The 25042-nt window shown below is 41.3% G+C and overlaps 1 protein-coding gene across 4 annotated transcripts in view; it reads left to right on the forward strand.

Annotated features, from left to right (window-relative positions):
* The window catches only part of cntln (centlein, centrosomal protein), a 93401-nt gene that overhangs the window by 20130 nt on the left and 48229 nt on the right, over nt 1-25042 (forward strand). For all 4 annotated transcript variants that reach the window (XM_084931556.1, XM_084931558.1, XM_084931557.1 and 1 more), the window contains 5 exons: nt 2885-3019; nt 7745-7864; nt 10534-10655; nt 14713-14829; nt 24301-24401. In XM_084931556.1, coding sequence (XP_084787682.1) covers nt 2885-3019; nt 7745-7864; nt 10534-10655; nt 14713-14829; nt 24301-24401 — 595 coding nt within the window. The remainder of the gene's footprint in view (nt 1-2884; nt 3020-7744; nt 7865-10533; nt 10656-14712; nt 14830-24300; nt 24402-25042) is intronic.

Consider the following 25042-nt stretch of genomic DNA (forward strand, 5'->3'; position numbering starts at 1 on the left):
CATATGCTGTCGTTCCATTCATTCTATTCGAATGCGATTGTGTGAGCATGCGTTTGTGTATCCATGCAGTGAGTGGCTTTGGGTGTGTGTGTGTGTGTGGGTGGGGAGCCCCTCCTGATTATAGCTACTCCATAATTAACAGTGATCAGATTTGTTTTGTGGCATAAATGGTGCATGTGTAGAACATTAGGCCTGGCAAGTCTCATTTCACATTCAGCTCAAGGGCTCGGCAGCAGACGGGTCACGAGCTTCAGGGAGCACAATCACAAGCCTCGCTCCATATGGTCCTGCCTGCTGCATCCTCACATGTGAGGGCCGCCAGTGCCAGACAAGTTCCCCCAAGAACCTAATCGTGTTCAGTAATTACCAAGACCGGCTTTTCTCTCTCCTCCTCCCCTCCCTCCCTCAGCCTCCTCCCAATCTCTTGCTCTTTTTATTTATTTTTTTCACCACACCTGCATGCTCTCTCTTCTCCTCTGTCAATCTCATGCTCCCGTGCCGTCTCTTGGTTTACTCTAAGCTACGTGTAATCTGTTTGTCTTTTTTTTCCCGTTTATATATATTGTTGCTCTTTTAACGGCTTCCCGGCTTTCCTGTTTTCCGCTGGATGAAAATCAGGAGGGCGACGAGAGAGAATTCGCGAGGAAGAAAAGTCAGACGCTCCCGCATCAGTTAATTTCTAAATTGCTTTATGTGGCTGATGCCGAAAAACGCACTCCATCCTCCTGCCTGCCTGGAAATTATAAATAATTGTAACAGATGCGCCAATATGGCCGGCCTCCAATAAACGAGGCCCCAGATAATTTGACCAACCCCCTTTGACAGGCCAATTTAATAAAACATGAACAAAATCTTCCTCACTAATAATTTATCATCCCCTCTCCTCCCCTTTGGTTAAAGTTGATTACCCTGGCAGTTAACAAGGTCACGCCCAGATGCCAGGTTTCTGATAATGCAATCAGGACTTGTTGGAAAAAAGGTGATGACATCCTGTGTGGTTTTCTTCACAACTTGGCCTCCCAGTACAACACGGTGGTGAAGGCCTTTGTTTTGTCAAAGAGCTTCAATTTGATGTGTTGAGTCAAAGTGTTGTTGATAGCAGCAGGTGAAGCTTTTCTTTTCTCTTTAGTTTCACACTTTTTTTATTAGCGATTTAAGAAAAGGCGTGAATATGTGCAGGTGATACAGTCAAGAGGTATGTGGATGAGTTTTTGAACTATTAAAGGGCTTGTCTGACTTGATAAAAACTGCCTATACAGCACGTGGCCTTTTGGCAGTGGATTAAAAGTCATGCTGTCCTTAAAGCTATAATATCTTTGCACAAAAACGCACACTCAGCATAACAACACAACAGTAGCTTAAGCGTAGAGATTAAAGTTTGAGTGACATGGGCAGTTTGAAGGTGACAGTTGTTGCCCTGTACATACAGAAACCCCCTCTGGTTAGTCTTGATTGTGTTAGTATTTTGTCCCAAAGTGTCTCATTATACACTTTTTTCCGAAATAGTGGAGCTGCTTGTTAATTATCTTTTGACTAGATGAGATATCTGGGTGTTGACTGCAGTGAGCTAAAGTTGCCATTCTTTTTAACTACATGGTGGACAAACTGTTATCACATTTGTAACGCAATGCAGTACATGACTGCTGCAAGTACACAAAGAAGATTAAAGATTTAAAACATTATTTTAAAAAAGTATTTTGTACAGTGGAAAGAATTAAAGGCAGACTGTATTCCTCTTTGGTTAAGCTTAAGCAAACTTTAAACTGAATTAAGCAATAAAAAAATACATTAGCCTGATATTGGTTCATTAATAGCTTGCTGTTAATTTAAAGAGAACATATCCATTTTATTAGGTACACCTTGCTAGTATGTGTTGGATCCTCTTTATCCTTCAGAACTGCCTTAATTCTTTATGGCATTAATTGTATAAGGTGCTGATATTTTGATATTTGTCTGAAACTTTGGTCCATATTGACATGGGAGCATCACACAGTTGCTGCACATCTTTGATGTGAATCTCCCGTTCCACCACATCCCACTACTAGCCTGAAACATTGATACAAGGCAGGATGGATCGATGCTTTGATGTTACTTATGCGGAAGTCTGGCCCTACCATCCCAGTGTCACAGTAGAAATCAAGACGCATCAGACCAGGCAATGTTTTTCCAATCTTCTATTGACAGTTTTGTGTAGCCCATGCAAGTAATCTGAGTTTTCTGTTCTTAGCTGACACAAGTTGGACCCAGTGTGGTATCCCATCTCCTTCAAGGTTTGTCTTGTTGTACATTCAGAGGTGCTCTTCTGTATACCTTGTTTGTAATCCAATCGATAAGGTGGTTAATTAAGTTGCCTTCTTATAAACTTGAAGTAGTCTTTCTGTTCTTCTCTAGTGTTTTTGCCCAGATAACTCCTGCGTAGTGGATATGTTCTCATTTTTGTACTGTTTTCTCTAAGCCCTGGAGATGGTTGAGCAGCCAAATCCCCATAGATCATCAGATTCTGAAATACTCAAACTAGCATGTCTGCCACCTTGTGACATTCAAAGTCACTTATATCACCTTTCTTCTTCATTCTGATGTTCGGTTAGAACTTTAGCATGTTGTCTTGAGTACGTCTACATGCCTGATTGAATTGAGCTGCTACCATGTAATGGGCTGATTAGATATTTGCATTGACAAGCAAATATGGTTACGTGGGTGTGTTTGTTACAGCTGAAATACTCAACTTTGAGGAATAACATGGATAATATTCCTAATTTTCTGACATAAGCATGACAAAATAACAGCTGTCACCAAACCAAGGCTCTGTTTTCTATCAGCCTATCTTAGCCATCTCTTTTCAGCCTTTCAAGCACCAACATATGCGCCATCTCTTTTCTCACAGGCGTTGGCGTCAGAGCAGGTTGATGCGGTAGCCCAGAAGTCTAGCCCTGACCAGGCCTCTGCTCGAGGTTCATGTCCCAGGCCAGAGGGTAGTACTTTCCATCAGAGATCTGCCAGTTCCATTAGAAGACAACAGGTAGGTCAGAACATGCTTCTGGTAATTATGTCAAAGCCAACACGTGGATGAGCAGCTAACATACCCTCACTTATCCATTACTGTTTTGTTCAGATTAGATCAAAGCCACAGAGAAGGGATATAAAGGAAACTGTCTTTCTAGAATCATATGATTTATCAGACCCAGCCCCTGCCAACCTTTGTCCTGAACTTCCCAACACACACACACAGATGCCCCTCCTACTGTGACCAAGCCGGCGTGTGCTGCTGGTTTCACGCATGCCTTGGGCTCAGGCACTGGCTAATTTACCGCTTCAGCAGTACATTATGAACAAGAAAGAAGCTTTTGATCTTCTCAGTATTCAACTCATAAGTTTGGCAGGACATGTTTCTAGATGGCCTCACTCACTCTAAAGCTGGCCCGAAGACACGTTGTTTGATTTAAGCCGCTGTCCTCATTGTATCTTAAATCGAAGCGCTTCTGTTATGGCAGTCTATTTGTGTAATGTAATTATACCGTGCAAAATAAATAAATAGTATTGACATTTGATGAGCTTCCTTTATGCTTGCCTTAGGACACACAGCTCACAAACACATAATTGTTCTATTATCCACCTATAATTTATTATCAAAAACATGCGCCAATGTTGATCCTGCTGCTGATATCCAAAATCAGTGTGTAAATACTTTTTTTGATATTCTATTATACTGACTAATAACGTGAATCATAATGAGATCTACTGAATGGAAATCGGGGCATTTGTCATCAGTTTCAGTAAAAGTCAGCTTGGCTTTTCATTTATTATAAATGCAATCCTGCCTGTCACTGCCTCTGACCACACATTTACTGTGTGTTATACATACGTTTACAAATGAGATTTTAATGCAGGCACATGATCATATTAGAGCTGCCGCGCCAACATTTACAGAAACAGATGTCAGATGAAAGATGGAGAGCTTTAAATTGAACTAACTCCTTTAAATGAAATAAAGTTATTATTTAACTGAATGAAATTTAAGATTGATGCGTTTTATTTTCTGAGTGGCGACTACAAAGTGGCATCTTTAAAGTGGCATTCTTTCACATAGCACAGTGGCACGTTCACGTCTCTCAGCCAGTAGCTATAAAAATTCAGGTTATTACTTTAAAACATGTAAACTTCATAAAACATGTCCAGCCTTACTGTAAATCTTGAATAATTTCTAGAAGCACGATGATGGTCCAAAAAAAACTATAAACTTTTTATGCCTCATTACGATTCATACCACTCCATTTAAACTGGAATAACAAACTGGAAGGTCAGCAGCTGATGAGACGAGTCTTCTGTTCAGCATACTGTTTCCCCCTTGGAATCAGATTTCTGCTATTTTACTCAATGCTCACAGTGAAGTGGGATTATTGGCTGCGTCTATAAACAGTGCAGAGTGGTGCATGCAGTAAGTGTTATAATGATGTTAGCCATTAAAAAAAAAAACTATGTCTCAAGGAACTTGAGAGACTTGGTGTGTGTGTGTGTGTGTGTGTGTGTGTGTCATATGATTTGAGTGAAGAAAGTTTACTTTGATGTGGAAAATTAGATTTGAAAGACCTCATGAAAAATTGTATTTTCAAGTTCCAAACTGCTTAGAGTTTTCATTAGAAACAACACTGTGAATTTCTAACATTATACAGAGTGGACCATTTTTCAGCATGATTTACTTCAAGTTTGAGCTAAAACTTGAGAATTTGTTTTTTAAAGTTTGCTTAGTAACAGTGCTCATTTGAATGTATAGTCATCAGGGAATGGGAACACATTTAATTACTCTCCAGATGCACTCATAACAGGCTAGTGCAATCATAAAGAAACCCATTGATGACAGTGACTCAGTGTCTCTGTCAGATAGAAAGTGGAGGAGAGGTGAAGGGAGGCGGGCGCTCAGTAAAATGATTCTTTCCTCTGCTGATTCCTCAGTAAATCCGGTTTTTAAGTTACAGGCCTTTTCCCTCATTTCCTTCTTACTATGTGCCCTCTGTCCCTCCTTCTGCGTTGCACTCTCATGTTTACAAAGCCATTACAGGGTGTTATACACAGGTCAGGCCATGACCACCAGACAGCTGCCGAGCTGAGGTAAATGTCGAGGACAGCCTTCTGTGTCTCGTGTTCTCTGCTTTTTATCCTTCAGGCCTGTCTTGTGGAACATTAACATCAATGCCGCAACACAGAACTTCCCACACAAATAAAGGGCATTCATGCGTCTTCGGGTCCAGCAGCAGTCAGGCGTCCAACTGGACCAGAGAGAACATCTGCACCAAAATGTCAGTCATTAGTCAGTGTCACCATTTTATTAATTTACCGTGGACTTTAGACAAGCACGCAGCAGTTTGTCTCACGTGGTTCTCACCTTCATTAATAATTACTGTGATCAGGTTAAGTAGTAAATATCATTCACAATTTATATTTCTACCTGAAACCCAGTTTAGAGTTTGTCTGCAGTATGTCATGCACTTTATAATTGCTCATCTTTACTTTTAGGTTTAGGACTTCGAGTTGGTTTGGATTCCCCTTTTGGAATCTGTGTTTCCCCCTTGTACAGACAGACTAAGCCAGTTGGCCTGCCACTCATCAGGAATATGCAGATCAATCTGCTAATTAGTTGCATAGAGTCATTAAGGCTGAGTTAGAACACATGGTTGGCACCCATGCAGGCATGTTAGCAGAACCTGGCCGCCAGGTCACTGGAGTCAACTGTAGCCTCAGAGCACATTTCCCAGCACACGTACATCGTGTATATATTAATGTCACAAGCAGATGTTCTGTTTTAAATACACATTCTGTGATATTAAAACTAAAGGAAATGTGTTATAACTAATTAAGTGACAAATGCGTTTTTTAAGTTACAATAAAAAATGTCTTAATGTCTAATCCCATTCTTTTAAACATGTCGATTAGCATTTTGCAGCAGTTGCTATTCAATGAACAATATCTGCTGTCTGTTAGTGTCCTTCTAAATAGCAGTTTTCTCTTTTACCGGTGAAGTTCGCCCTCATGTGAATGATTTGAGTTGCAGACCCATACACAAGGGATTCATGAGGAGCAATGCAAAGAAAGCAGAATCCATTGTTTTCATGTATTCCATGTTGCCATGTAACAACATTCAATCATGTGTTATGAATTATCATGCAAAAATATTTTTTTCACTCACTTTTGAGAGTGGAGAGTTTTCAGGCAATGTTATTTTAAAGTTTGCCAAGCTGCTTTTTGAGCACATGTACAAGTTGCGCTATTTGTTGTGCTGACAGAGTAAGGTGTGATTTGGCTTCTGCAGGGAATCTTTGACATATCCTACGTAAATGGCTGACGTTGTCGCCTGCATTTATGTTTGAAACAAATAAAATGTCAGGACTTTTTAAAAACAGCCGTCAGAATGTACCATGTCCCTCCAGGAATTTGCTGACATTTTTGAGTCCTTATATTGATGCTATGTTTATTATTCCTCAAACTGAGACGATTGTTGATCTCTTGCTGATATATTCAAAAACTGCTGCGATAAAGTAGTCAGGAATCCACAGGAGGAATCAATGGTACGGAACAGGCCAATCACAGTAGATGCGCGCTGCGTCAAGATGACTTGTAGTTACAATTCTAAGGAGGTTACACCAGGAGGGTGTGGGTTTCAGCGGGAGTTTGCAGTTTCCCACTGAAGCATAAATCCCCACCGGTCAAGCACCAAGATGTGTTTGGTTCCCCCAGTGCTTGATTAGTGCATGATTTTGCTTAGGACACTAGGGCATGAGATATTTTCTTGTTTCAGCCGTAACAACAGGTGTTGCAATATCAGAAAAGGCTGAAATCTTAATGACTTTAATAGGCAAGAGAGCTTGTCAACAGCAATCAAAATACATATTTTTTGGATGGTGGGGGGTTAGGCTTAACTGATCTGCTATCCTCTCATTAACCTCACCACTTTAGCACCACCTCCTCCTCCTGTACTGCTCATCTTTCTCTACCCAAGGACTGTTGTGCATTTAGTCGCATTACATATTTTAGCCTGCCATCTGGTCAGCCCTGCCCGGCGCTACAGGGGGGCCTCCTATCCTTTCATATTCATATTCCACTAGCATATTGTTCCCACTGCTTTTCTACAGCGCAGCCCCAGCAATTCTCCATTTCTTTATTTATTTCTACAGAAGAGGCTGGCAAGCAAACTGCACCCCCCTCCTAATCGGCGGCTCTTCCAGTTGTCCTATCAAGTGTAACCTGGAGGCCCCTAGCAGAGCAATTAGAGCGGCCTCCCTGACCACCTCTTGTAATGAAGCCCAGCACATTCTGGAATCTATAGCCCCTTTAGTCTCCCCTAATGGGACATCATTATTGTCAAAGAAACAATGTAAATGGAAATGAACATACTCATTAGCCAGTCGCAAGGAGAAACCTTTGCTGCTCTCAGCTTGCAACTCCTGCTTCCAAACACACACACACACACAAGAGTGAACCTCCTCCCTTCAGCTTCTGTGGACTGCTGCTCGAGCTTGCTTTATTCCTCTGGCAGCGTGTTTGTTTTTGTCTGCATATGTGTGTACCAAGGAAGACAATGCTCATGTTTTACTCAAGGTGAGAGGGGAGGGGAGTGAACATAGATAATTCCATTATTGGCATTCACTCAGTGTTTCTGCAGATGTTAATTGCTGCATGTGTTTGTGCCTGTCTGTGTAAGTAAAGTGTGTTCAAGCTCCCACCCCAGTGCTTCTTTGCTTACCCTTCCCAGGGTGCACCAGTGCAGCGGTCCAGGTCCCTGTCTCCAGCTGGCAGCGTCGGGTTCGGAAGTGAGAGGAGAAAAGAGGCAGAAGAGAGGATTCGAGACCTCGAGGAGCTGCTGCAATTGAAGGTAATTACTTGCCAATGTATACAAATAAATGTAATGTCTTAATCTTTTCCACCCCTCTTAGAATAGTTTATTTATCCCCAAGTTTAGAGTACAGTTCTCACTCTGATTCCTTATGGTCGAACTTTATTTTATTAGTCTTTTTTTGCATCTTTTGTCTGTGTATCCCTGCATGACAGTGTTTCTCAAAGTGACATTGAACTACCCGAAGGAGTGGTTTGCTTCAAAAAGCACATTTGTTGTTGCTATATTTTGGTGACATCTGTTAGTATCAGTTTGAAGGAGCTGCTTGTTGCTGTGGCCACTAGCTTAGATATGATTGCTGCTATCAGCTACTGGTTTATATAGAGGTCTGCAAGAAAGTAACAGTGGTTCAATTGCAGTACTGCTGCCACTGCCTCCTCCGTGACCTTCTCTTACGGTGTCTTTCACACATACATACGTACATGGGCGCACACACAAGCAGAGTGTGCGTAGGCAGTGAAGCAGCAGGAGAGAAGCCGCTCTGGTGAAAGCGGATGCAGCCATTTTTCTTTCTTTTTTTTTTATCCTTAAACGAATCAGCTTTATTGGTCTTTTAACCTTCACGTGCTCTGTGATGTTCTTCTCAGACTATTCTTCGTCCTCGTGTTGTTTTCAGTTTCTCCAACTGGCTGCAAGCAAAAGAAAAAAAGTTAATTTTCACCCCCGTGTTGCACTTTCCCCTAAAGCTCACTGCCTTTAAAAAACAAATCTCTCTATCTTTGCAGCTGACCAACGAGTGAGTGATTATCCAAAGGTCATCCCAGGAACACATTAGGCACCATTTCCTTGTCAGATCTGAAGTGTCTGAATTACATCACTGGCAGACACCTCGACAGTAATGCTCAACATAGATTCAGACAACACGCATGACTGTCTTAGTTAATGGTGCCATTTACTTGTCTGCTGTTTGAGGGGCATTTAGCAAAGGTATGCACAGAAAAACGTGACTACATTAATGAGGGCATTTGTTCAAGGCGTGATTTAGTGGTTTTTGTCCTTTGCTTGTTTCTGGAAATAAGCAAAATGCCCTCTATCAGTTGCACTTGAGACCTTACCTTCAGCCTCTTACTGTACAGTACTTTGCTTGGTTCAGTTCGCTGCTGTGCAGTTTTCCAGTCCTTTCCAACAGAATGCTTTTCAAATTGGGTATGGCAGCCATACCATTGACATGTTGACCTTAGCTGCGAACAAACAAACAATTCTCTTAATAACGCCCTCCTTTTTTTTCCACTTCACACTTTGAAGTAAAAAGTAGCTGTTGCTGTGTAATTATTTTTCAGCTTGAGAACGTCCACACATGTGTTCGCTGACTGAGTGGGGGCGTATTGATCGGTGGGCAAGGGTCTGTGGCCTGATGACCAGAGCTGGTCTGCCCAGGGGGAAGCTCTATAAGGAGCCTGGGAAGCCATGATGTGGCTAATGCCCTGCCGCTTGCACCATCCCACCCCCCCCGCCTCCCCTCCATCAGTCAGCCACAACTCCTCTGTGTCCCCCCTCAGCCTCTAGTTCCACCAGTTAACACTGCTCTGGTCTGGCCCCTTTCATTAAAGCCCTGTTTTTGAGAGGTCGGGGGCTGCTCGAAAGGGCTGACGATGTCTTGCAGATGTCCTCAGTGAATAATCCGCACTAGGGAAAATCCATACTTGTCACATCGGCAGTGTGGATGTGCAGTGCGCGTGTGTGCACACACATTGTGTGTCCAGCGCATATTTGTGTGCGCTCTCTCTCTGTTCTCTTTGTCCTTGTTAATAATAACAGGGCCGAGGGCTCGCATTTCCCTCTCTGCAGGGTAGCCGTGTCATATCAGCAGTAAACAAGCTCCTTCCCTTCAGAAAGCACTCGACAACTCTCCCTAGCCTTGGCCACTCAAGCAGAAACCTGTCCTGCACCCTTCCTTTCACTTTTCCTTTTCCTCCCCTCTCTCTCTCTCTCTCTCTCTCTCTCTCTCTCTCTCTCGCTCTCTCTCTCTCTCTTTTCCCTCTCGTTCTAATTTCTCAGTTCTCTTTCTCTTTTCTCTACTTCCATGAGCTCTCTGTCTCTTTTTCCTTACCCTCTTTCCACCTCTGTTTGTCCTGCCTGTTGAAAGAATTTTTTCCATCACCCTCCCTGTTAAGGTCAATGTGATGAGGGAGGAGGGATGCCCCTGACAAGAAAAATCTATATGTTGTCTTCTCTTAACTCCTTCTTTAAAGCAGGAGCCCAATCTCGCTCTGTTTTAATAGCTGTCAACAGCAACAAACCCACCACTACAACCCCATATCACAACACACGGTTGTCATCAGTTGGTAATTCCAGTGAGTTTGTTTCTTTGCTGGTTAGCGTGAGCGTGTGTGAGTGTGCAGGCCTGTTTAGTGTACAGTGGCACCAGCGACTTGTCATGTAAACGCCTCATTTTAATGATGCCTCAGTTGACCAGAAGGAGTGAAAGCATTTGTCTGGGAGAAACAAGGAAAGTGGAATGAGTCTTGACTGGCTGCTTTCTGTTAGGCCGAGATGTTTCAGCTGCAAAGCAGCTTAAATATGTTGGTTTCTTATATTTCATGCCCAGTATGGGCTGTATCAGTGCAATTGCGGCAGATTCCCTTCTTCTGTTAACTTTGATTTGAGTTACCCAACTCATGACGGAATGTTGCCATTGTGCTTTACAGATGGAGGAAAATGAAGAGCTGAGGAGAGCTCACGATAAACGTCGTGAACGCCTGCGTTTGATTCAGACCAACTACAAGGCAGTCAGAGATCAGCTGAAAGAGATGGAGAAATCAAATGGCATGTGAGTACACACTTTACTGTTTAACATTTCATAATAAACTCTTATCTCACGGGAAATTATGACTGCAAATGAATGGTGAAAGATCAAAATATACAGAACCCACATCTTCATAAAATAAAACCTGTGCATACACAAAGCAACTGGGACAACCTCCAGTTTCACTACGCAGCAGTGAGTGAGAGACACTTCAAAGCATATAACTCGCCTTGCCTTATGTTAAAAGCCCTGTGAAACACTACAACCCCCTGAAACCACTCACAAATAGTCTTATTGCCCCATTGCGCTCCACTTGTTGTCTGACAAGACCTGAGTTCTGGATTTGGGAAAGTGGGAGAAATTCCTCTTTTTTCATCTTTGAAAAGCTCAGAGGTTTTAAGCCCAGTCAAATTGGCCCGTTTTGTGCCAAGTGTATGTGCTCTTCGTCTCTTCTCCCTCAGCGTTCATTAAGATGTGAGAGCCAGAGGCTGGAGGTGTCTGGTCCTGGGGGTGCAAGGTGTTTGAGAAGGCCTGTGGAGGAAGGCTGCAAGAGGGAGGAGGGATGAGAGCCATTTCCTGTTTCGAGCTGCTATCTTCAGCAAAAACCACAGGATTTTTTACACAAAGTGGAAAATGTGCTGGAAAATGTCATTAACATACGGGTCTTTTCTTTGTGTTGTCTCCACTAGTCGTTTCCCACTTTGCTGTCTATTTCTTTTCTCCACCAGCGTCATTGAGACCACTCAGAGAGTAGCTAAAGGTGCGTATATGTGGTGGCCGTGCGGGAGCGAGGTGTTGACCCCGTCAGCTGTTTTCTCTCTGGGTTAATTAAAGAAAACAGCAGTGCAATGTGAGCCCGTGTGAAAGTGGAGTGAGTGAGAGAGCGTGTTCAGCCCTAGGCTCGACTCGGCTCATGTTAGCTCAGCGCGGCTCAGCAGCATGTGTCTGAGACAGTGGGAACAAAGACGGCCATGTAGAGAGAGCCTCGGCAACGGTTCGCTGTTATGAATGAAACACTCTGAATGGTAACATTGATTTTTGTTAAAAGAAAGCATGCATGTTCCTTTAATAATACAAACAGGGATTTAGTTCAGTATAGAAAAACTAATGTTAGATTTCAGTCTATCAGTGTCAGTGTATCTGTGTTTCATGAGTGATTTGACATGAAATTGATGCAATAGGCAGCTTTGCCCTTTTCAGTCTTCCTTGGCACCAACCAGTCACTCAATGTTATGATCTTGGCATTCATTTGGCATTAGGCCACATCCTTAAATAGCTGTTAAGCCCACTGGGGTAATGCCCGCCTGAATGAGAGACAATAGAAAATGACTTAAATACTCCCATTAGTGCTAGGAAATCAGGGGCCTAACAAGTCAGCGGGGATAGGCGTTGACTCTCATTGCATTTCGAGCTTGTTAGGGATGTCCCAACAGCTTCCATGCTGCGTTGTTGTAGATGCAGGGGGGTCAGTTTGATCCCCTTTGTGTTCCTGACCAAACGATAAAAGGGTAAGTGCGTCTCTCTTCACCTGCCTGTACAAATGCATATACTTATTTGCCGCGTCTGTCAGGTTTAGAAATGCTTAGACAGTGTCACAATTTTTTTTTATTATATTTCGTTTTTCAAAATGACCCTCTGGTAAAGGTAGTTTCAAAAGTGCTGTGTTGAGTAGTGATCCGGCGTGTTTCAGATATTCTTTAGCAAAGTCTATTCCTATTCTAGCATTTTATCCTTGGGGCTGATGAGTGTTTTGCACCTTGTGGTGAACCCTTTGTATTTGCTCTTGTGAAGTTTTCTCTTAATGTTAAATTTTTCAAGAATATGCTCACCTGCTTTAGAGTGTTTCTCATGTGGCTGAATGCTGTGAAGGGTTTTCTTTAGTATAGAAAGGAATCCTGTACTCGTAGTTTTTTGTTTTTTTTTATTAAAGATATACCAAAGTGTCGATGTAGCAACAAATAATGTTTTTGCTATCTCTCCAATGTATATCTAATAAACTTCCAGCCTAATGGCATATTTCATTTACTTCAAGGGCGTTGTCCACATGTTTTATGTCCACCAAAAACGGCATCCTAATACAAATGCCACACATGAAATCAGCTTTAGACTATTTAGCTGCTTTACTGATGAAGCAAGAATAAAGGAATGTCCCATAGCTATCTATGACAAAGCTACATAGGCAAGAAAAATTTGTAAACTCACTGGAATTACCAGAATTTTTCAATTTTTCCCTGAAAATGTGGTATGATCTTTATCAAAATTCCAGTTATGTTCAAAAGTTTTTCTCATGTCAGTCTCCAGCATTGCCCAGCAAATTATTGATTAGATGATTGGTTTGTGTGCGATCAGCTGCCAAAAGATGTCAGCAATGTGTCTGTTAGCCAGTCCCGCCCAGAATAGAACTGCCAACCAATCGCAAATCAGAAGAACAGTCCATCGGCTGATCGGTATGCAGGCAATGTGCAGTTGGCCAGTCCCAGTGAAATCACCCTGCCATTCACCATTACTGCACCACCATATTTTCCCAAAATGGTGTGAAGAAGAGAGAGAAAAAAACCCAACTTCTTATTTATATTAGAGAAGGGAAAACGTTTTTTAATCAGACTGGGGATGATGGGGGTGAGCAAATAAAATTAAAGGTTATTAAAGCATCCGTACTCTGATCAAAGTTGCGCCCATAAACAGATTCCCCCTGATTCAGAGCAATTAGCCGCAGCAGCGTGGAAAAGTTCTCTCTGTTTCCTCCTGCTTAATAATGGAAACAAGGATACCATAAGGGAGGATGCACTGAGGCCTGAAGAAGATGGCTCTCTCATGGCTCCATGTTCAACAGCTTTTAGGCCCACTGTAAACAAATTAAAATGTATAAAGCTTTACCATGACTTAATAAAGCTTCTTGCACATTTCTTAAGTAATGCAGATGATACACTGCAAACCGGAAATTGCACAGGGAGAATTGAAACAGCTGTGGGTAAAAGATCTTGTACTTACTCCAGGCACTTTTAATGTAGGTTTGGCTTTATTCATTGTGTCAGAGAAATGTCAGTCTCTGTGCCTATAGAGTACAGTAAGGTTATGTATTAAATAGCTTTAGACTCTGGGAAACTAACACACTACTCCCATAGCACGCATGTACGGCCACACAACTACACTCTAAAGAAGTTCAAGGGCTTCAAATTGCTCACGGGGGCATTAGCAGTATTAAATGAAAACATTTGCCATTCCTCAGTAGCTTCTAACTCCCAGTCACCAGGGTTTAACTAGTATTAGCATAGCACGGCGGCATCTAGATAGCCAATAATGACCATGGGAAAAGGACCCCTCCACAACAGCGACCCTCACAATCCATTTCCACACCCCTGCCACATTGATCGAGTGAAAATGAGAAGTCGGTGTGTCTGTGTGCGTGACAAAAACGGTATTCTCTTCTCATCTGCTTCTTTTGCAATCTGTGGATTTCTCACTAAAACCTGTTTTAGTTTGCAAATGAAAGGCTAATTGGAATTGAATGTGTTGGGCTCTGGCTGATTGATGAGTTGGATGTGTGCAGGGATGCAGTTGGGGGCAGTGGCGATGGTGTGTGTGTGTGTGTGTGTGTGTGTGTGTGATTTGAAATGGGAAGTTCAATGGAGGCGGCAGCTACTGAGCACAAAGTGTCATTAAGTATTCATAAGTGAGGTGTAGACATTTGAATGACCTCGTTTGCAAGTGTGTTTTTGCCATTATTTACATTTGCATGGCACACAGGGAATGCTCCACTGCCCTGCCACACGGGCAGTGCCCTGGGCTTTAACAAACATGCATACGTCGGTACATGATTTGCCACTGAAATGTCAAAGTCAAGGCTGCTCATTTGAATACTGCTAAAGATGGCTGAATAACAAAAACACAGCAACACTAAGGGGCCTTGTTACCCAGAGTGAATTGGCCAGAGGCAGCAAGTTGATGTATAGTACCAACAATTTTCCCTTGTTAGTAGGTTTACTTTCCTTATGTCCGTATGTGTGCCAAGTGAGCCTGTGTTTTTCAGTTTCGCTTGTCTATACATCTGCACTTTGGTCTTCTTTTGTTGTGTGTCTAGGCCAGGTGGAAGGATACAGCGTGCAGCGCCGTGGCAGCTGCGGCAAGAGGACAGTGATGCTGTATGGAATGAGCTGGCCTACTTGAAAAACCTCACCAGAAAACTCTCTATTGAAAAGTAAGTTGCCTGCAATAAAAATTCCCTGCCTGAAAACTTCCAATCTTTAAGTTGCAGTAGACTTGTTAGCTCACATGTGCACCTAGAGTTTAGCAACAGTACTGACACTCCCAGCTTGAAGTTGCTTGAGAGATGCTTTTCATTTCATGTTACTTCTTTGTTACTTCTTCTCTTTGCTCCTTCTTTTGTCTTTAGTCTGTCTCTGGATGTAGTGTAGCCATTGTCCTGTTTGATCTAGAGAAGCCCCCTGTAACCGTACCACTAACACTGACCCTCTGCAGTGCTACACAAAGCTTGGCCTAAAGCCATGGTCTACCTCTCTCCAGTCTTCCCTAGCCTTCACCTCTGCTCACCTCTTCCCTTCTCTATCTCGTGCCTCTGTAACCTCCCCTTACCCTCTTCCTACTTGTCTTCCCAGTTGTCTCCCTCCGGCCTTCTGTGATGCTGCAGTAGGCTGAGGCCAGAATTCTAGTACTTCCCCACCACCACCACCCCCTTCATTGCTTTCCCCTCTGCTCACCCCCCTGCCCTGTCCTCCTAATCCCAGCTGAGCTCATTATGATATAGCCCGGCTGGCTCTCTCCAAGCCTGAGCTGTCCGAGCTAATTACAGGCTAGCAGCCCTAGTGCCGCTGATGCTGCCTGTTAAGGGATGTCCGTCTGCCTGCCTGCCTGCCTGCCTGGCCACGACTAGAACTGAGCAGACCCGAGCACAATATGATATAGAGGCGGGGCGTGTGGGAGTGAACAGACCGCAGTGAACATGCAGGTTCCTTGGAACTGACCTGCAAGGAAAACCACAAGGGATGGAGAGCTGCTGGCCTCCTTCCTAGCTCTGCAACTGCCTCGTCCTTAGGGTTTGGTGTTGATCCCCCTCATGTGCCCCTGACCAGCACTCCACCTCATTTCCTCCTTTCCCGGCCCTCACATGCGACCTCACGACGGTCGCTTGTGGAAAGTAAACTTGGCTGAGATGTTTTTAACTTGCACTTTAGAAACAAAACCTTTCAATTCCAGGGCAAGCATCTTCACACACGTACAGCTCAGCAGGTTCCCTGTTACTTTTCCCATCTTCATTCTGCTCCTCCTTTCATACCTGTTGTGAGAATTAGCAGGAGTGAAAAGTTTGGGACTGTGAACAAAGCCAGCTTAACCAAAAAGCTTTACTTTCCCGCAACTCACAATGCAAATTTCAGTTGAATGAGTCCATCCTAGTGCAACTAATCAAAATGGTCCTGTTACCCTAAAGCAAATGCCAGGAAAGACATGGGGCATGGAGGGAAAAAATGCTTTTCACTGACTAGTATTATAATAAATGTGTTCATAACAGTTCTGTCAGATAAGTGTAATTGTTATCTCATAACAGCTAAAAACTTGGGGCTAAATAAAGGCCCTTATTAAGCTTTAAATAGCTAGTGGTTGGTTTAGAGGAGAGTCTCTGTATAAACTCTATTTGTCTTTCATTTGGTTTCCTCATTGTCATGATATCATTCACAGATGCCTTCTTTCACCTTCTCCAAAAACAGCACATTTAAAGCACTGTCTTGAGGCCCAAATGACCATTTCCCACAATGAATATTGCTCTGATAAGTTGTGCACAGTGGGTCCCTAAAGCACTAAGAGAGGGTTATCAAAACCAGCCCCCTGTAATCTAAGCACTTGAATAGCAGGGTGAGGAGGAAGGTGAAACAGGTCTGTTCTGTTTTGTTCGCTGATTTGTCGGCTCCCTGCGGTTTAATTTAAGGATGAATCAGGCAACAAATTACTTATTATTTGACAACTTTTTACTTGAAAATCATAGCAAACACCTATTGCGTGAACTTGCAGGAAGGATGACTTTTCATGTAACATTAATAAAGGTCTCTTTGGGCAGCACACACAGCTAATACTAATTTGTTGAGTTTTGAAATGCTCTTGAATGAGTATTATTTTAGGCTCAAGTCTGTATCAATATTAATCAGGTCTGTAAACTGGCAGCACTTTATAATAATGTCACACTGTTATGCATTAGTAAGGTCTTAGTTCCTTATTAAGAAGTGCTTAATTAATCATTTATATAGCATTGCTCCTCTTTAGTATGTCATTTATAAATTCAAATATATTTATCCATTGTTTACTGTTATCCCATGTACAGCTATCACTACTGTATCGCTATTATTGCTGCTATATTAATGCTAGTAATAATCATAATCATAGACAGAAATAGTAGTATATCTGTATTTATAAATGGCATACTACGGAGAAGTAATGCTATATAAATGATGAATGAAGCACTTGCTAATACCTTTGCTTCTGCACAGACAAAACATTAGTGAAGTTGGTCACTGATGTTAGGTCATAAATATACATTCCAAGCAACTTTAAAATTTTACAATTCCTACCTCCAACTTGGAAAAAGTCTGTTTCCAAAACAATTGCCTAGAAAACAGGATAAACAGGATGCAATAATTTACAAAATATTAGAAAGTATCACCAAGTCAACATATTAAATGCTGACTTACAGTATTTAATGCACGTCTCCACGCTTAAATTTCTCAAAGGTGGCGTGCCAGATTTGGTGACACCACTTTTGATGTAGCATTAAAAGACTAACAAAAGTTGTGTATTTCCTGTTTCCTGAGATGTAAGTTTGAAGTGCAAATTGTTTTATGTGGGACTAAGTTTAGATCATAGGCATATGGTGGGGAAAAAAAGGATGGAAAGCATATCCCTGGGGGAAATTAAAATGTGGTGGTCCATTTTTCTAATTGTAATTTTCTAAAGGCCATTTCCTCTTTAGTGATTTGATATGCCATGTTGCATTTGGCACAGCTCAGCTTGTGCAGTTCCTTACAGCTGGCAGTGTTGCCAGCACTGGGAGGACACAGAGCATCTTGATCTCCTCTTTATTTTATCTCCCCTAATCACTTATCTCAAAACACGAACAGATTTTTTTAGCTGCTCTTTCTGTTTAATGCCTCTCAGTATTAGGCTATATTCCTGCTGAGCTCTGCTCTATCATGGTTATTTTGCATTTCATCACAACCCATCTCTCCAGTTGTACCATTAGCCTTCCAATATTAGCTGCTAGTTTTTACAGATACTGCTTTAACAGTCGCTAGAGTCACACAGTGAATTTCTTTAGTTTTCCACTTTTCTGTAGTGATCGGTGATGCGGGCTCAAACTTATGTCACAATATTTAAAGATAATTTACTGACAATTTAAAAAAAGAAAAGAAAAATAACTGAGTGTTTTGTTGATGCTTGAAAGCAGCATTTATAAATCTTTTCAAATGCACCACAGTCTTCGATAATGCACTTCCTAATTGGAACTCTAAATCTATTGAAACAAGATGCCAACAGCAGCATTATAGTAGTGGCACAGTATCATATCCAGTCATACAGCATAAGTCAAATATCAACATAAAAGCTTTAAATTTAAAGTAAAATTATAGTATAGCCACTGGTCTAAACCTTGGTTTTGCTTTCCCTGTCATATGGAGTGCATCTAGCCAGTGCTCCAGCAACACCCATTTGAGCCATTTGTTTACATTTGGGTCACAAATCACCAGCTAGTTGTTCCTCCTCCTTCATAACCTGATTTTACTCAATGGTCTGTTTTTTTGCCTCAAGTGGTGAAACACATGTTGTTTCCACCTTTAGCGGGAACAGTTTACTTGCATATTTTGCAGAGTGCTGTGCTTTGCCAGAGGTTGCTAAAGTAGCTTCCTTTTTAGGCACTAAATGGTCATCAGAGGCTGACACCTGACTCTTGCTCTTAGACATGCCTGGGCTTGTGTCCTTGTTGTACACACTAGGGAACATAAAGGCATGCTGTTGCGAGAAATAATAGCATGATAAGATATTTTTATATAACATAAAAACATTTATATTGGTGTTATCACAGTCAGTATGATATGACATAGCCCTTCTTGCATCTCAATAACATTTCCGAATTGATGCTAGATCACAGCTGTGTTTTTTTTTTTTTCTGAAACAGTTGTTTGGGCAGCGTGGTGGTGTAGTGTCACATTACAACAAGAAGATCCTGGGTTCTAGCTCCCCACAATCATGATAAATGGATGAAGAGATGGATAAATTGATTTTTTTTATGGGAAACATTGAGTGTGTGTTAAAAATAGCAGTTTTGGAGGAGACAGTTGACCTAATGTTGTCCTCTTCCCCTCACCCCAAACTGGTCCAGGCAGATGGCCGGGCTCAGGGAGGGCCGTCTGGGGCTCTTGAGGTTTCTTCCTGATAAAAGGGAGTTTTTCCTTTCCCACTGTCACAAAAACACTTGCTGATACGGTGTCATGACTATTTTCTCTGTACTAATGTAAGCACTTTGAAGCAGCTGTTGTTGTGAGTTGTTGCTATATAAATAAAACTGAACTGAGTTCAGTAGACCATAGTGGTGAGACTGTGTCTAAGTCCAAAAGTGGAAATGGCAATAAGGGTTTCATTATCAGTGGCCAACTAAAAAATGTTTATGTACTGGAAGTTAAAGAACGAGTTTAAATATTTCCATAATGTTTATGTTAACCCATGCTTTTAACAGTTCATCATTAGGGCCCACTTTCATGGTTTTTGCTGTTCATCGATACAAGGTTTCATACAAACTCCTTTATGTAATAATGTCATCATAACCAGATCAGTATAAAGGGCAATGTAAACATTCAGCATTTAAACCTGTTTAGAGTATCTCTTAGCTTTCTCTATGTTTTTTAAACAAAAATAACATAATAAGACAAAAAATAATAAGACAAATAAACTAACTGACACCAAGGACGATTTCCTACTGGTGTTGGTACGTAGCTGGAAAGCAACTGTGGGCAGGGTATGCTAGAAAATTTGCATTGGGATCATTTTATCTGCCTCATTATGCATCTGTCTGTGGCGCTCCATGTCCGTGCTTGTTAATTGTTGTTAAAGGTCTGTTGGTAAAAAGAGGCAGGATTATTTAGGCTCCATAAACAGAATAAACACATGCAGTGCACCCTCAGACTTAAGATGCTATACTCAGACGACATCAAAGCATAAATTAGCTAGCGATTACTGGGGAAAAAGCCTTTGAGATCATTTGCAGTGCTCCTCTGTAGAGAGTGACCATTATGGACGTGAACCTCCCCAATAAGCGACGTTGACTCTAATTAAGTTTAATAAAGTTTACCCTCATATTCCTCTATTTCTTTTCCTTTCATCTTGATTTGCTAAAAGGTATTAGAAGTAATGAGAGTCTTTTGCCTCCCGGACCAGGGCTTAGTTGGAGGAGGGACACATTTGTTCACACAAACAGACACACAAACAGAATGTTATATGCATTTTCCTAAATCAGACAACTAAGGTTTTCCCTCATTAATTATTTGGAAAGTCAGTTACTATGCTAAAAAAAAGCCATCTTTACACTTAGCTGGTAATTATGTTGCAGGCTTTAGTGGGTCATCTTATCCCAGCGGTCCCCAACCTTTTTTGCGCCACGGACCGGTTTATGCCCAACAATATTTTCACAGACCGGCCTTTAAGGTGTCGCGGATAAATACAACAAAATAAAACTAGTACCGGTACCGAAAAAAAGAAGATTTATTCATAACACATGTGAAAAGACCCAGGAAAACCAAGTTAACGTTAAAAACGACAACAAAATAACACTGAAAACCGCTAAAAACCCTGAAAACCATACATTTCACACCTGAGCCTCAACTCTCGCGGCCCGGTACCAAACGACTCACGGACCGGTACCGGTCCGAGGCCCTGGGGTTGGGGACCGCTGTCTTATCCGATCTTATCGAGACAACATTACAACACAAAGTATGTTCTCACAAACATTATTCATACTTACAGTAGAAAACAGTATGTGTCTTTTTTTTGTCAAATTTAAAAAGATTTTAATGGACAGGCCTTCTCATTCCCATGTTAAAAAAAAATACACCATTATGATATTGTTTGATTTCATTTTAGGATACCTAACGGCATCAACAAGCCTCTTTAACCATGAGTAAAGCGGACATCCTAGGTTGCGGTTGTAACACAAATCCCCATTTACTTCTCACATGATTGGCCTATGGCAGGAGTACCAACCTCTTCGAGATTCACTGCTGCCGCTGCCGCTGCATTGCCCACAGCTAAAAGTAGATCACAGAGGAACGTGAACTCCACCAGTCACCGTTTCTGCTGACAGCAGTGGCTTATCCGCTGAAACTCCCTCCATGAACAAACAGCCTCCTAGTCCGAGTTTAACCATGGGGGAAATCTCCCCACACACCCCAAAAACAAGAATCTTTCCCCAGTGATGAAAATGCCAGTGGTGTTTTCACCACTGTTCTCACCCTGTTCCCCGCTCTGTGCCGAGAGAGAAACCAAGAGGAGGCTGGCGTGTGAAATCACAATGGCTGCGAATGATGCGTTGTACACAATTGTGGAGGAACACTGGCAGTTTGTGCTCTAAGCTGTTTTCAGCGCAGCACATGTAGAGCTGAGATCAAATGACATGGAGTGGATAGCTCGTGGCTGAAGTACCAGCACAGCATGAGCGCGAAAATGTTTTTTAAAACGGGGCCAAAAGAGCGGCGTGAGACATAGACTTACATTGTAGACCACATCATTAGCAAACATAACACCTGTCTGTTGCCTTTAGTTTAGTTTCTGCCAAGAAACTTCTTTTGCTTTTATGCCTGCTGAGTGGTTTTTTTTTCTCTTTTACCTTAGGTGAAGCGGCAAGTTGAGAGGGAATTGAAAATTGTCCGGCTAGCTTCATTTGATTTATCATCCTGATTAAAAAGAAAAGAAAAGGAAAAAAAAGACTCAAAGAACTCTGTAGGAGGTGCAGCTTTAGAGAACATTTTCTCCTTAGCAATATGTAGCATATGACAGGAAATCGTGGCTTCATTTCAAATAAATTTCACGTTACTGGAGGTAGTGCAACATAGGGAAAAGATGGCGAAAGTATTTTGTTTCAGGTTGGTGTAGTTTGATGCACATCTAAAACATAGCTCCTTGAGGTTGGAGTTTGAGCTTGTGCCACAACTATATGATGTTGCCTCAATATTTAATTTAAATTCTTGATGCTGCTTGTTTTTTTTTTATTACCATATCTTCAGTAGAGTGAAAATACTTTGCCTCTGTTTATCAGATTACTCACTCAGGGAGCTGGAGTTCATCCTAATTTGAAATCACATTTTTGACATTTTTATTTCACTAAGAAAAGAGAGAGGTTGTAAAAACTGGAAAAAATGTAGTTCTACACACAAAGTAAGAAAACAGAAAACTTGTGGGACTAAAGATAAAGATAATTTAACATTTAACTTTAAAACTGAAACAAATGGAAGAAATAGCATAGCAGTCAATTCTAAAATGCAAATTCACCAGTGAACCAAAGGTGTTTAAATGTTTTGGGTGGGTTGCGCGGTTGCCGTACATTTTCTTCTGGAAAATTACCTTACCAAATTTGTATTACTGCTGTTGTACCAAGCCTAGCTCTGTTAGTTTCCTATCTCTTATAGATATGAGCAGAGTCTGCCACAACTGTTACTGAGTACAAGTTGCAGTAGTCTTCCATCTACAGGATGTTATGCTGTGAAACTGCAGTCCCCTGGCCAATGAACTCCATTTGCAATCCAATCTCTTCTTCATCTAAGAAACTATGCTTATCCTTCAGCAAAACTGAAAGTTTTACATATGAGCTTTGGTTGAGCATCAATACCATCAGCATCCAAACAGGCATAAAAAAGAAACATGAGATGGAGCAGGCTCCTTTCACACACTGCATATTTCAGCTCATTTGTCCCATTAACAGCCTGGACACATAAGGCAGTGCCTCTGCTTCATCGACTGGAGTTCATTTATGGAGGAAAATCTATAGAAGAGCGACACATATCCATCTGCTTCCTCACTCCCTTTGGGAGAGTCATTTGTGTACTTATTTAGGCTGTGGTCAGCCATTAGACTATGCCTCTCTGCTGGACTGTGTGGACTAAAATGCTAATTACTTCCCATCCCTTTGCTATGCCGATAACTTCTCCCATGTAATTTTCTTGCCATATGTCTGGAAGAATCTCTTGGTTGGTGTAGCAAAATTAGATTGGTTGAAACAGGTGCCGAGTTTGTGTTAATTGGCATTATGCACATCATAATTCACCCTTACCACAAATGCCCTTTTACTACTCAAATGCTTCATAATGGAACATGCTTGCTCAGCTTACCACAAGCCTTAAGAATCAGCCAGGAGGAAGACCTGCCTTTGTAATGAGGTTAACTGAGGGAAGAATGCCACTATAGTAGGAGCTTGTTTCTAGTGTTTCTCTTTGACTCCGTGGAGCAAAGGGGAGGGAAATTAGGTGTGTGTTTCAGGTGTGGTTGTCTCAGTGGGTTTGTGTGTATCCTCAGTAGACTTCAGTTGGGGTCCTAATAATAACTTGAAAGTGCAAAGTCTAGAGCATGGCTCCACATAATTAGCCTTTAGCAGGAATCAAGCTAATTGCAGAGAGGTAATTGGGCACACTTTACAGTCTGTTTGTCTGCTGTGATACACACAAACACCCACAGTTACACACTGTACTTTCCCACCTTGGCGTTTCATGTTGCTTGTCACTTTGATTTCCAGATGAATTAAAAAGCATTTTAATTAGTTGATTTCTTCGCCGTGTCATCTTTTTTTTTCCTTGGGAACAGAAGCCAGCACATAAGATTCGAGTTAAAAAGTCCATTAAAAGTTTCTACATTAATGGCTTCCACAGTGGAATTGAGAGTAAAAGATTCTTATCACACAGTTCTTGTGTTGATTGTTTTTTTGCGTTTCTTTGTTACTCCTTTCATATTTTACTGTTCTATAGCCACAAACCTTTGGAAATGAATGTAGTGAAACTTTACTCATTTTGGGAAACTGAAAATGATGTTCAAAATTGTTGGTTGGTTCTAGTTTTTATGATTATGCTACTAAGTAAAGAAGAAATGCAATTGTCAAATTTCAAATTCTATGATATTATTGCTGTGTGACCTTTTGACATGTGCACTGACCTTGAATTTGACCTTCCTAGTTGCAGGAGATCTGTAATACTGCAAAGTGAACTTAGAATTTTTTAAAGCAAATTGAAATATCCCAGCAGTTTTCATTTTCTTTCACAATATGCTGTTGAAAATAGGAGTGGGCGATATAGGAAAAAAAATTCTGAATAACGTATCGGTGATTCCAGCTGGCAATTTATTAATGCAAACACAGCATTATACACAATTTAAACTCAACTAAACAATAAACATAGGTGTAATACATATATATATATATATTATTTAAAAAAATATTAAATATCTCACAAACAGTAGCCAATCAGCTATTTCATATGTCATATCTGGACTCAGTACATCAAAATCTATCAAAAAGAAATAAAACATTTTATCTCTGAAGCACACGTCTGAAAAATGATTAACCAGTGTTTCGAAAAACATAGATTTGACTTAGCAAACTTTGTTTGAAGGAAATTTGATGTTGTGTTTAATGCAGAGCTGGCTTGGAAGAAGAGCTTGACATGCTGCGAGTCCAGGCTGCTATGGACCGGGCCACAGTAAAGGAACTCCACCTCTGTCTTGCAAACAAACACCAAGGTGAGCATTTTCCTTCACACTAGTTCTTCTTTTTTGTCAGGGAGCGCCTTAAAAATTACAAAATAATGTTTTTCTCTTCGGTCTTTATTAATTGAATGCATGTTTCAATTTGTCTGAAAATAATTAAACTAAACTGAATTCTACGCAGTTATTCTGTTTTTAATTTTAAGCTCATGTTGTTTGCAATGCTACTTCTTCTTCTTCTTCTTCTTTTTTTAATTAAGCACTGGTCTGGTCAGGGCCATGTGCATTACTGCGCGGATTTAATAAGACTACTCCCAGGAGAATTCATAGGACAACTCAATTAAGACTTGATCAACTCCTGGTAAATTGATTAGGACATCAAGTGTGGTGTCCATCTTGTCTGCATGTATTATTCCTGGTGTTAAAAATTACATCCCTTTTAATCCAATCTGCAGCTTTGTCAGATGCTGACCACTGCAACCAGTGACCTTAATTAACTAGTTCAATAACAGATCTGTTCTATATCACTTTAATTTTCTTCACAGCCAATGATGGTGTCTGGTGAAGATGCAAGCATGTGATTTAAAGGATTGCACTAATTAAAATAGTGGCTCGACTTCTGTTGGCAGTCTAGTTAGGAATATGAGAAAGCAGCCTCTGTTGAAAGGACATGCTTG

The sequence above is a fragment of the Perissodus microlepis genome, chromosome 6 (genome assembly GCF_051167445.1).
Source record: "Perissodus microlepis isolate ML-2025 ecotype Zambia chromosome 6, ASM5116744v1, whole genome shotgun sequence".
Taxonomy (NCBI): domain Eukaryota; kingdom Metazoa; phylum Chordata; class Actinopteri; order Cichliformes; family Cichlidae; genus Perissodus; species Perissodus microlepis.